Below are 12,961 nucleotides of genomic sequence, written 5' to 3'. Positions count from 1 at the left end.
AACAAAAAGCTGAACAGAATGGCTGTGTGGCATCTTCAGTAAACTGTAATGATGTCTAAGAAATAGCCATGACAGAAAAAGATAACCCCTTTCCTCCTCCTCCAGCACAAAATTCACAGATGTTCAGCAGCTGCCAAAGCATAAACACCTTAACAAGCGAAGGGGAGAGCAGTCACACGGACAGTCCTTCCACAGGCAGCGTCAGTGGGACCAGGCGACCGGCTTACATCCCGTACCGTGACTCCATCCTCACCTGGCTTCTGAAGGACAGCCTGGGGGGCAACTCCAAGACCATTATGATTGCCAGTGAGTTTGGTTTCTGTTCATGGTTAACGTTTTGCACCATGTTACCCCTTTAAAATAACACCTCTGCTGCAGTGAGAAGACAGCTGTATCACTTGGTATCTGTCCTTGTACAGGTATTCTTAAATACTTTGTAGGATGCTCAAGGAAATGAAGAAGCAAGGTCATAGCTTTGATTTAAAGTGATTTATTCAGTTATATGTACAATCTTGAGAAGACATTCTCTGTGAGCTTGATGAAATACCCCTAAGGATATTTTTTTACCTTGATTTTTAAAGAAGCAAGACTAAAAAAATCCACCTTCTTGAACAGGTTAAATTGATAACCTTTTAAGTTTCTTCGTTTTCTGTCTGTAGCTATCTCTCCTGCAAGCTCCAGCTACAACGAGACCATGAGTACCCTGAGATACGCCTCAAATGCCAAAAATATTATTAACAAGCCCAGAGTGAATGAGGTGAGGCCTTGAGTTCTGCTTTTGATTCTTGCTCTAATTTGTTATATGTATTATTTAAGGGTTTTTTCAGTATATCTGCTCTCTGGATAAAATCCGTAATTCTTTTTCCCATGTTTAGGAGAGCTAAATAGGAGCCTGTATATTACAGAAATAACTTCCTTGATCCTCTGCAGCTTAAACTGTTTCGAATTTCACACCTATTTTACGTTCTTCATCTCCGTCCATTGAGTTTCCATCCTTCTTCTCTTTGAATTGTTTTGACATGTATGTTTGCCCCGTGTCTTTATCCTAAATATAGGCAGAGTTACAGATCTGTTAGGGCTATTTGTTACTCTTTAACCTGCTACTATAAGAGCATAACACTTGCGACCCTTCCTTTTGGCATGTTAAATGAATTCTGTTAAGGTTGCAGACTCAAGAATTCAGAAGTTGGTATGTCAGGCTAAAGTAATCTCTGTAGTTTTAGTTTGTCTTCTTTTCAGTACACAAAATGATGAAGCTTTTAAATACACTAGCACGATTTTGGCCACAGAACCCCAGCTTCATTCATTGCACAAAATAGGCCTGTTGCACTTATGAAATCTGACTGAATGGCAGATTCATGTTTGATGTGCAGGCATCCTTCACAAGTTAGAAAGCAACAGGGTATTAAAGGGACAGATTCTAGTGCTGCCCCCTTGTTCAGTGCTAATCCAGATGCTTAAAATATGTGCTTGTTCCTCATTTTCCACCCTTATCCTTAGTATACATTTGTCAACTGGGAAACACATAACCTCTCCCAATCAAAGACATGCTGTTAAAACAGACCGATTAGCAGTTGTGCAGGTTTTAGACAGTACAGCGATGAGAACCAGCTTAAAAAAATCCATGGAAAAGTGCATAATTCTGTCTGTCTTCACAGTAAAATTAAAATAGCACGTAATAATCAAGGTGTATGATCACACCTGTTAGAAATGTAAAACTCTTCAGTTACTGCTCTTTAACTGAACATTCTTCACCTGGCTTTCTGCATGAGGCTGCCATCCCGCAGTGATCACGTAACTTAAAGACTGAATCGTGATATCCATTTAAGGGGACTGAATTGAGGTTTCAGAAAGAGTCTTGATTGCGACATTTCCTAATTCTCGAGCAGCTGACTCCTGCATGGCCTATGCTAGACCCTTAACTCCATCCCTTCAGCTCGCTGACACCTTCTCCTCACTGCAAATTGACCTGAGCCAAAGTCTGACTGACAAGCTGGAGAAAGTTGACTCTTGACTCAAGAGCTTGCCTTAACTATCTGTAAAAAGCTGGTTTCCAGAAACTGCCTGTGCAGAGGCGGTTACTCTGAAAGCGAGGTCAATGCCTCCACACAAGCAGGCAGGAACTGTTTTGTGTTTCAGCTGGGAGGGCTTTTAATGCCATGGTTAGTGACATTCTGGCTTGGTCTCCTCTGACCTGTTTTCTTTCCTCTGCATGACAGAAATAACGGCATTTTTCTGACCTTATGGAACTAATTTGAAGGTAATTCTGTAAAAGCAGTTATTGTCATGATGGGAACAAATACTTTGGTAGGTCTGGGTTCAGAAAAGAGATGGAACAAAGTTTGTGGGGAAAGAGAACCTATCAAAGATGGGAACTACCTGCCCCTAGGCAGTACATCCCAAGGGTCTGGCAGAGTGAAGCGAGGTGCTGTGAGTGTGCCTGTTCTCCTTTTTTCCTGACTCTTGGAACAGCTCTGCGCTGACTTCTTTAGCTAGGATTTTCTACAGAATGATTTTTCCAACATCTGTCTCAATGTTTCAGGATGCAAATGTAAAACTGATCAGAGAACTGCGAGAAGAAATTGATAGGCTGAAAACTATGCTGATGAGCTTTGAACTGGTACGTAGGAGCATCTCCCAACTGGAGCTCTGTTGTTGCCTTATGTAGCTACAGCAGCTTACTTTTATCTTTGCATACTTATTGTATCTGGAGGGACATTAAACTCTTCTCTGAGTAATTTTGCAATGATTATAAGGCTAACAGGATTTCTGTAATTTCTTCTTTCTCTAGAATTAAATTGATAATCCTGAAGTATAAGCAGTTGTGTAATGAATAGAAAAGATTTTCTTCCATGTTTTTCATGGAGTCAGATGATTTTGCTGTCCAGAAATACCGTCAAATAGGAATATTTGGGGCATATGGAAGCACCAAGACACTACAAAATATTAATCATTGGCATAATTTCCCTGCTGGACTTGTTACAATACTCTTTTCCCCAAAAAGTGAACTAGTAGACCTCAACAGTATTTTGGAGGTTTCACCCAGTCTTCACACTCTGTCCACCAAAAGAAGTTGTGAACACTTGTGAGCCCTCATAATACAGCTGGCACTCTTTGTTTTCTCCTTTGGAATAATAATAGCATCTTAGTTTTCCATGCCATGGAGAGCATGTTTTGCTGGGAGAGACTAGAACTACGGTCCAGAATTTATTTATGCAGAAGTAGCTCTCTATGAATGGCTCTTTTGCCAATTCTTTAGTAAAACTTGCATGCAGTAGCTAGAGAAGTGTGAGCTAAATCCGAGAAGGTGGAATCACACGTCTGTGTATTTTGTCTTTCCTTCTTCTGGGTTTATTTCCTTGAAATTTGGAGAATGAAAGAATGGAAACTAACGTGTAAATCTTGGTGGCTGTTGTTTGTACAGAGGAATTCCAGTCCTTCTTGGAGTGATGACAGAGATGGAAATCTGACCGAGCTGGTTCTTCAGAATGAAATGAAGGTGTGTATGATCTATTTGATGCTGTAACTCTCTCCTTTTTCACTGAGCCAGGGAGGACAGCATTGCCACGGTCCTGAAACCACAGTGAAAATGTTTTTATCCTCAACCCACTCTTGTTTGCTCTGCATATGCAGGAAGGTGCCATCCTTAGTGCTCTCTAACAATTTGTGATGAAAATCCCATGTCCTTAATGGGATACTGTCCATTCCATATCACTAGGTCTGCACAGCCTACTCCTTGCTTGAAAACTGTCTCAATATATCACAGTAATTTTTCTACACAGCCTCTCTCTTCTAAGATTAAACTCCAATTTATTCAAAGGAAATTATTGTGCAGTCACCAAATTACTAAGAAGATTTGATCACTGGTGACTGGAAAGGTTTTGGAGATCTTAATTTTAAGTTTTGCCTGAAGACAGGCAAAATAACTAGTTAGCATGATCATACATCTTTCTGACATTCACTACGTGGAACTACAGTTCTTACCCTCTTTTTTTGTTGTTGCCACAGAAATGCAATTAGAAATACATCTGCATTGCAACTGGTCAAAGGATTTTGGGTCTAGTAACTGGAAAAAAATGCTGGTTTGTTTTGACTAAATCTATGAGAAAAATTAACCTTCATAGTAAGAGAAGTTTTCCTCTCCTATTCTTTAAGATTGAGCAGTTGACCAAAGACTGGACAAGTAAGTGGACAGACAGGAAAGCCATCATGGAAGAATACAGTGTGGACATCAACAAAGAAAAAGCTGGAGTAACGATAGATTCTAATTTACCTCATCTAATGGCCATGGATGATGATATCCTCAGCACAGGTGTGGTGCTGTATCATCTCAGGGTGAGATATTGTCACTTGTCTTATTTTTCCCTTGGATTTGACAACACTTGTTTTCTTTGGAAACAGAGAGTGGTTACACTCTCTGTGTGAGATAATATATTGATTACACTCTCTCTGTGTGTATAAATGTAAAGGATGGTGCTTAAAGTATACCAGACATCCGGGTCTGGATTTTACTACGTACTTGTATACTTGAGCCTGGAATTACTTGTCTATGTGTAGAACAAAGATAAAAGCAAGCTTTAACAAGCACAAGCTCACTTTGGCAACTACTTTTATCTATTGCTCTTTTAACCCTACCAGGCCTGCCAAATAGATACTAGGCATGTAGCTTGAATGCTAATTCCTTGGGATCCCATTTGAGTGGCTGTTTTCCAGGATTAGGTAGAAATCCTGGCCTTAGAGATATTGTTTTGCTGTGCAGCTGCTCATTTAAGGCACAGTTTTCACCAAGAAACTTTCGTGATGTTATATGCATATTGCTTCACTTTGTGACTTATGATGTGCATGGCTAGGTCAAACAGTTTTAGGAGTTTTCCCTTTTTTTAATTTTTTTTTAGTAAGTCAGTGCTCAGCTGGACTTTTAACTTCTTAGTGTTCTTTAAATGAATGGACATTACTGAAATATTGATGCTGATTTATCTGAAAGGAATGATGGATCGGCACCCCTACAGAGGTGCACTTATTAGCAAAGAGTTTGTTAAATATGGCTGAAAAACATGTATCAGTCTACTAGTAATATATCTTAATCCAAATTTAGGTTTTGTGATACTTGTTATGGTGGAGGGACACAGGACTTTTTTCCTGTTAAAAAGCTGCAACAAATATTTGAAACAGAAATGCTCTTCTTTATCATGTTGAAAGACAAACCTTACTAATTATTCTCATGCCAACACAAATAAATTGTACCAGGTAATAATTAGGGACCAAGTAATAATGTGCAACTTGAACTACTTAATCCTACATTAAGATTTATTAAAAGTAATTGCTACTACTTAAATGCCATTTTGGAAACAGCAGTGTTTTCCTATACTTATTTTGACCTAAAGTAATTTAAAGATATTCATTTTAATGGAGAAACCTAGTTTGCAGGGTCACCTTCTGAAGTCACTAATGTCTCTCTGTAACACTAACGTCTTTGTCCCATCTTTCTTTGCTCCTAGATGCTGCCTTTTCTTTTCTTTGTGCTTTGCATCTTTTAGACTTTGGTGTCTATTACCTTCATCTGAACAGCAAGAAGGTAAAACATTAGTGGTTCCATATGTATTAGGGCTTCAACATACAACAGCCCTCCTAGAGAAAGATCATGGTAGTAGTTTTCAGATCATGTAGAATAAACATTGTGTTACTCTTTTGGTCTTTTGATATTCCATAGTATTAATTGCACTAATCAATGCTGTGTCTATGCTTAAAGAACCATTCTTTCTTGGGTTCTGTTCTTTTTTTTCTGGCTTGCATTAACAAAAATGTATGTTAGCCCTGTTATTTAACTGAACTTTCTGCATAGCTTAGAAGTATGGGATTTGCTTATACTGTTATATAAAAATATGTACTTTGCAAACTTGTTTCAAATTTGGAGTACTCCCAAAACTGAACAGGGAAAACAATCTCACTCTTCATGGTTCTATAATGCAACTTGGGAATTCTACCCTTAGTCAGGAAACACTGCCAGAAGAGAGCAACAACGTAAAAGCACTTCAGCAGATATGAAGATGTACCTCGATATGTTAAGATGAAGTTGCATGATCCTTTCTTCTGTCTTTCACTTTTTCAGGTGAAATACTTAATATTAAATTAGGAAACAGTATGAATATTGAAATGGTTAGCTCAATAACAGCATATGAAAAAAAAAATATGGACCTGAGTTACGGCTGGTTTTATTTTGTTTTCTTCTTTAAGATGTTAGTTTGCTTGTATCATATCTGTACCCTTGCTCTCAGCTGCAATTTTTAATTGTATTTAAACTTGTGCAGAATCACTCCACTGACTGGGATACTCTTGTGTATTTCATGAGCCAATACTCCTGTAATATTAAACCAGACAGGGGTTTTTTTTGAATTACAATATCTGTTTCTTTGCTTAATCAAGAAGATATTTGATAAAGAAGTCTTTTAGGAGTTGGTTTACTTCTCTTTGTATAAAATACATGTTGCTACCTCACTTGATTGTGCCAGGTGAGTCAAAGCCATGTGGATCATAAGTTTTCTGCAAGTTGTGGCCAAGCCAGGTGAATATTTTATGGTTGAGTTCACTGGATGTTAAGCTGATGTGTAACTTGAGAATTACTCCAAAGCAGGAGCACTAGGCACAATCCAGTTTTCAGCCTCTCCAGCAAGGGAATCTCAGCATGTCTCGTTAGTTGGTTCAGATACCTGAGCTCTGTGAGGAACTAAATGATGTTCAGGCCCTTGCCCTCTTGAACAAAAACCTGCTGTAATTTACCTGTAATTATCCGTAGCCTCATCATCCTACGGTAACAGATGGCTTCCCCTTCCGCTGTCTTCAGGCTTCCGGTTACTACTGCTTGCTTCTCCTTTAAATCTAGGTTATAATATGCTTGGTGAAGAAACCATATTCAAGGGCTTTCAATTACAGTTAAAAAATGAGGTAGCTGAATGACTATAATTAATTTTAATACGACTGAAAGAGTTGTCAATAAAGTTGTTCTCAAGCATGTTCACTAATCAGTTTACAATAATCTAGTATAATGTCTCTTCAGAGCTGGGAAATGACCTTGCTTTGTTTTCCTAAGGAAAAAGGTAGAACCTGTAATGGAACATACTAGAGAGGTGGTAAATTCGTTGCACTTTTTGGAATTTTTTTCTCACAGTGTTGATTAAATGACTCTATTTCATTGATATTTGTACTGTACCATAACAGTACTGACTCCTTTCCATCACTGGCTCATAATATGGTTTGAGTCTGCAAGTTCTGCAGAATTTTGTTCTTAGGCTGTTCTTTTCTTTGAGGTTATCGAATCTTCAAGTTTGGGAACTTGCCCATATGCCATAATCACCAACAAGACTTTTTATAAATCTCATTTAAGTTTCGGGAAAAGTTTGAAGAATTCAGAATCAATGAGAAAATTCTCCTATGAAAGAGGAATTCTGCTACACTTATATCTGAAAAGCCTAGTTAACTTGAATAATAATTTTGCAGCTTCTTTCTTCCTGCATGGATATTTATAAAAAGAATTATCTCATTTCTGCAAACATCAAGTCTCGCTGTAAATGTTCAAAGCATCAGAGCATGTGTTCACATTCTAAATATTTGTCTCGAGCACAGTCCAAAAGTCACCCACTGGGGGTTACTTCATCTACTGGAGTCGTAATAGAAGCAGCTGACGCAGCTGCAGGATAAGGAATCGCATCTCTATGGGGGACATCAGGCTGAAATATTACAAAGTAGCGGATAGAGTTTGCTCTAAACAATTCAGTTATTCAGAGATGATTTATTTCAGGTATTTGCTGAGATGCTGTACCAAAGGTTTTTTTACTTATTATATATAATCCACTTTCAGTAACTGATTTAATTTAGTTATTTTCTTATTTTAGGAAGGAACAACCAAAATTGGAAGAAGCGATTCAGACGAAGATCAAGACATTGGTAAGAGAATGATACTACAGATTATTTTATGATTTGGTCATACCAACTCAAACCAAGTGCTTTCTTTATAGAACATATAAGTAGATGAGAATAGTTGCTTAAGCTGGCTAAAATCTTTCAGTTATTTTCTGTTTAAGAGATCGTAAAGTCAATGTCTTGACCTAATTGAGATTTCTTCAGAATTTTCTACCCACTTGTGAAATGCTACACTAGAGTTTAAAAATATCCTCATTCAACATCCATATCTTGGTATGATCTGTCCTAAACTAAAGGCACAAGTGATCATGAGATGTTGAAAATACTTTTCAACTCTACTCGGGCAGGGTATTTTAAATATAAAACAAAAATTATTCAGAGTGGGTTTTTTACTTCATTTTGTTTCTGCTTTCAATTTTAACAGTTAATCTCAAGAGCTACGAATTATGATAGGATTCAAAGTTTATGCTGGAATTGGAAACTGCTAAATTTGGTGAAGTTGGATCATTTTTTGCCAATAGGTTAGTAAAATACAAACAATAAATGCCGTAATAGCAATAAGAAAATTCATAACAATAGAAAAATATGCACATCAGTGCACAAATCAGAAGGTAGTATAGTTTTCCATTTTTTTCTTTCCATGCATTCCTCCTTCTGCACGTGCCATAGTTCTCCGAGATATGAAGTGTGCAGTCACAGTGTCAAACAGTGCATGGTACTTCATTCTGAGGAAAAGGGTGCAAACCCAACTCCTTCAATAAAGCAAATCTGTATGTTGTAGTTTTGCAGGGACGGTGGATTGAAAAGGATCATTGTATGATAGACAACACCTGTGGAATTGTGACACTGCGACCTGTTCAGGGCGCACACTGCACTGTGAATGGCTGCAAAGTGATTGGATCTTGTCGTCTGTCACAAGGTAAGGCTTGTGAATGCTCCAGTATGATTAGCTTAGCCCTGGAGTTTAGAGTAAAGGATTTATGGAATTCATGCGGTTGTAAAAAACACATCTCTCGGTCTCCTCCTGCTGCCTAACAGCACAAGGTTTGATCCATGGCTAGAGCTTTCCAGACTGGGACAACTACATACCTCATCAAAAGTGAAAGAAGACAAAATGGTGACGATATTAAGACCCCTTTTGGCAGTGGTAGTCAGTAGCATTCTCACTAGGGAAGACCTACTGTTAGAGACACTGTTGTGGAAAGTAGTGGAGACTGGTTCTAAGCCAGCTGACCACTGGCAGGATTTTCTGTCAATTCTGTAATATGGTTGAAATGACCTTCAACTTTTTCACTGTGTATTTAAGTGGAGGATACTTGCTGCTGAGATATAGGCTGTGGTGAAGGAGCTTAGATGAAATGAGTCAGGCTCTCATATTTTCAAATTATTTAAAATGAAAAAAAAAAACAATTCAATTTCTGGAAACGTGCAGTGACCTGGATTCTTAAGAAGGTAGTGTAAAAACAAGTTCCCAGCAGTGAGTTGGTTATATTTTTGATATGAAGTCATGCTGGTCTTCAATATGAACAGGGAACTTTACCATTATGTTGACTTGCAAGATTAGTTTGCTTGGATGCTGCAATTACAGAATGATAACTCTGCTGCTCCATAGTGGCAAATTCTAAAAATAGTTCTCTGCTGTGTAACAAGCAGAAAGCTGTGGGTCAGAATATTGTCTTTGTTAACATACTACGCGTAGTAGTTTGTATATGCTCCAGTATGTATCCTGGAGTTAAGAAACTGCTAACGTTCTAGGGATCAACTGTTTGATGAATTATGTCTCTGTAGGTTTCTAACTATTTTTATTTTTTTTTCACAGGGGCTCTTGTTGTCCTTGGCAAGTCACACAAGTTTAGATTCAATCACCCAGCAGAAGCTGCTATCTTGAGACAAAGAAGATCAGTAAGTTCTATTTTTCTCTCCTAGTTCTTAATTGATTTTAGTAATTATTTTTCCTTTTAAAAACAAGCCTGACAGAGAAAATATTTCTTCTCATCATCATATTCACTTGCTTCATTTCCTCTATCTAATGTCTGTAATGACACCAAACCTTTTGTGGGAGGACACTAGTGCTTCTTTCAGATGTACTTAGCAAAAGATGATGCAGATCCCTTGAATAATTTAGTGTTTCCTATTTCTGGTCATGACTACAGCAGGATTGAAACAAAAAGGCAGAATGCTGCAGTGAAAAGACCAGTTAAGAATCTTTCCACATTTGATAATTCTCTGAGTTACCTTCTTTCTCTGTCATGTCACCATCCTGAATGAGATGTACTAGAAGAAATGGAAAAGTTATGGGATTAAGTACTTGGCTATTGTTGATTTTGAAAGCACTTAGTTGTTATATGCACCAGAAAGGGATAAAATATTTCTTGGTATGTGAATCTTGGAAACTAACTACTAGAAGTTATTATTCTGTCAGGTGGTTCAATAATGTTTCCAAAGAATTAGTTAGTTCTTAAAACGACTGGCATATATAACAAAGAAAACCAACCTAAAGAATGTAAATTTTCTGATTTAGGACATAACCGTATTACCAATTGATATTGGTAAGAATCTACTTTTTAAAATTAATTTTTCATATAGTAATGTTTAATACTTTCTGCTCAACTGTCCTTTTGTACTCACTTCTGGAGATGACATAAGGGGCTTAACTTCTGATTGTTTACATTCTTAATTTCTTGATTAATGAAGCATGCAGTGCATTAAAACAGAGCTGTAAGAAGGGGTGTGCCCAGTAACAAATAGAATTTTGCAAATTATCAAAACCTAAGCAGAAGCGTTAGTGAGATTATAAACTCCCATGGGAGGTATTATGCAGCATTACACACAGAAAAATTAGCAACAGTGTTATTAATGACAGCAACCCAGGAACTTCCAAGTTGTGATTTTTTTTTTTTTTTTTTCTCTTCCTGTTCTCATGTTGTATTTTTCATAGATTAATGAAGTCCCACCCAGCCTGAGTTGTGGAGCTTTGGACTGGCTCAGCTTGGCTGGAAGTTCCACCCATTCTCCACACTATATCCTTTCTTCTCTTGAAAAGTAAGTTTAAGACAAACACTTTCTCATGTGGGGTGATGTCTGAAACCAGGACTTGGTTCAGACAAAACTAAGTTACATATACAAAAGATCTCGTCGTGTTTTAAAGTGGTGAAATAAAAGTGTCCGAGAAACTGCAGCGGCCAACTGGCTAATAGGCAGTATTACAATATCCAAGCAACAAACCTGAAAAATTATTTATTGGTGCACAATAAATATTGATGAACAATCGAGATACCTCACATTAGATTGTCAGTCTCAATTCAAATCCCTTGCACATCTGCATTATAACAGATGTGCAATCTATAACTTTTGCAATGTTCTTACTTCAGTGCACAGAACGGGCTTTTTTAGATAAGGTTTAGCCAAGGTAATTACTACCAATTCAGTTTCCCTGCTAATTTGTTGTGGAAATCAGGTTTGTTTGTTCATAAATTACCTTTAGTTCAAGTCCTTGTTGAGCCCTTCGTCTCAGAAAGCCATTATGGTTTTTTGCTTTTTGTTAAAACTGAGGAGTAAGTAAGACATAGACTGTGTCTGAAAAGTTGAAGAGCTACTCGTACTGGCAGTGTCTAGCGTATGCTTTTCATGGCAGAGCCTTTCTGAAAGGGAAAGGATTGGTGGGATGATGCCAGTGGTTAATATGTGTCAGGAAAATTAATTATCTCCTGTGTTTCAGTTCATAACATTGAAAACAGAGCATCACAGGATTAAATGTAATTGGGTTCTTTCTCTTTTTTTAATTCCTCTCAGCCTGGCACATTCAATTGACCTGTTAAAGGCAAGAAACAGCCGTCTCATTCATATCTGTTGATAGTTGTGCTTCTTGCTAGATTGTTTTTGGTGTGGTAACATACTGGGCATCTTTTTATCTCGTTCTAGAGGAAGTATCTCATCTTGTTTTTATGGGCATAGAACGTTATCTCTCTTTTGAACATCTCTTCATACTTCTAGTCAAGTGGCTTTCTTTCTACCTTGGATAGTGTGTTTCTGTGTGTTCTCTTTAATGTATCTAATCTCTGCATTTGCTGTTCGTTTGCTGCAGTGATACCATACTATACAAAATGGTATTTCATTTTGTTCCTTTTCTGAAGAGCACTTTACACATCGCTGCTATTATTTTCCTTGCAAAACAAATAGGAAGAATTTAAAAATAAGGACTTGTCTAATGACCTTCAGAAGTAGATACCAAGTTGCTCTTTACATGGTATAAACATTAGAGGTGGAATTTTTGTCACCAATATTTGTTGATGGTCCTAGAAAAACCTGCAGAAATTTGCAAGCACTGTGGGCAGTTTAGCAAGAATCACACTTAGTTTCCCCCTTTTTAACCTGACAAAAATGAAGAACATGTCTAATTGATTTTTTTTCAGACCATGTTCAGATAGCAGATATGTGTGTATTGGTCTTTTTTTTTTTAATCACTTGGACAGGACTGTGCATATTATATTGCTTAGCATTACCCTCATGCATACCTAGAATGTTTCACATTGTTACTTCAGTAAAAATGAAAAGCATTATGGTATTGCATTAGCATTATTTTTATGAGTATACATCTTTTACAGGAATAAGCTATAAACTGTGTCTAATGATAGTTAATTTTCACCTTACATGATCCAGTGGTCTTTTTTTTTTTTTCCCTCTTGAATATTTTTTTGGCAAAGATAAACTGAATCGATCCACTCAATCTTTCTTTACAGTAACCAGTAAGCCTGTGTTTCTGTCCAGAAAAGGAGTTTGGCATGTGCAGGGAGTTGTTCTTCAGACTTCTAGCCTAAGATCTGAGAATCTGATCATGAGAATAAAAAGAGATATATGTGGTCTCTCTAATATCCAGCTTTCTTGAAATAAGTGAACGTCAAGTATTAAAAGGTATGTCTGAGGTACTTTGCAAACAGTCATACAGAACGAAGAGGCCTACAGGCAGTGCTTATTTGCTCCTCAGTACAGAGTGCACCTGGTGCAGAGTCTTGTCTCTGCCAGAAAAAGATGCTTAGAGGAAAAC

At 37.5% G+C, this 12,961-nt stretch overlaps 1 protein-coding gene across 1 annotated transcript in view; it reads left to right on the top strand.

The window, feature by feature from the left end:
- Positions 1-12,961, top strand: part of STARD9 (StAR-related lipid transfer (START) domain containing 9) — a 102,886-nt gene that overhangs the window by 58,100 nt on the left and 31,825 nt on the right. The window contains exons 13-21 of the mRNA XM_009879257.1: positions 106-306; positions 660-757; positions 2,543-2,620; positions 3,425-3,499; positions 4,156-4,335; positions 7,890-7,941; positions 8,699-8,836; positions 9,737-9,819; positions 10,856-10,959. Of these exons, the coding sequence (XP_009877559.1) occupies positions 106-306; positions 660-757; positions 2,543-2,620; positions 3,425-3,499; positions 4,156-4,335; positions 7,890-7,941; positions 8,699-8,836; positions 9,737-9,819; positions 10,856-10,959 (1,009 nt within the window). The remainder of the gene's footprint in view (positions 1-105; positions 307-659; positions 758-2,542; positions 2,621-3,424; positions 3,500-4,155; positions 4,336-7,889; positions 7,942-8,698; positions 8,837-9,736; positions 9,820-10,855; positions 10,960-12,961) is intronic.

The sequence above is a fragment of the Apaloderma vittatum genome, unplaced genomic scaffold (assembly GCF_000703405.1).
Source record: "Apaloderma vittatum isolate BGI_N311 unplaced genomic scaffold, ASM70340v1 scaffold4412, whole genome shotgun sequence".
NCBI lineage: Eukaryota > Metazoa > Chordata > Aves > Trogoniformes > Trogonidae > Apaloderma > Apaloderma vittatum.
Note: the sequence above shows the minus strand (reverse complement) of the source record. Positions and strands in the feature narration are given on the sequence as shown.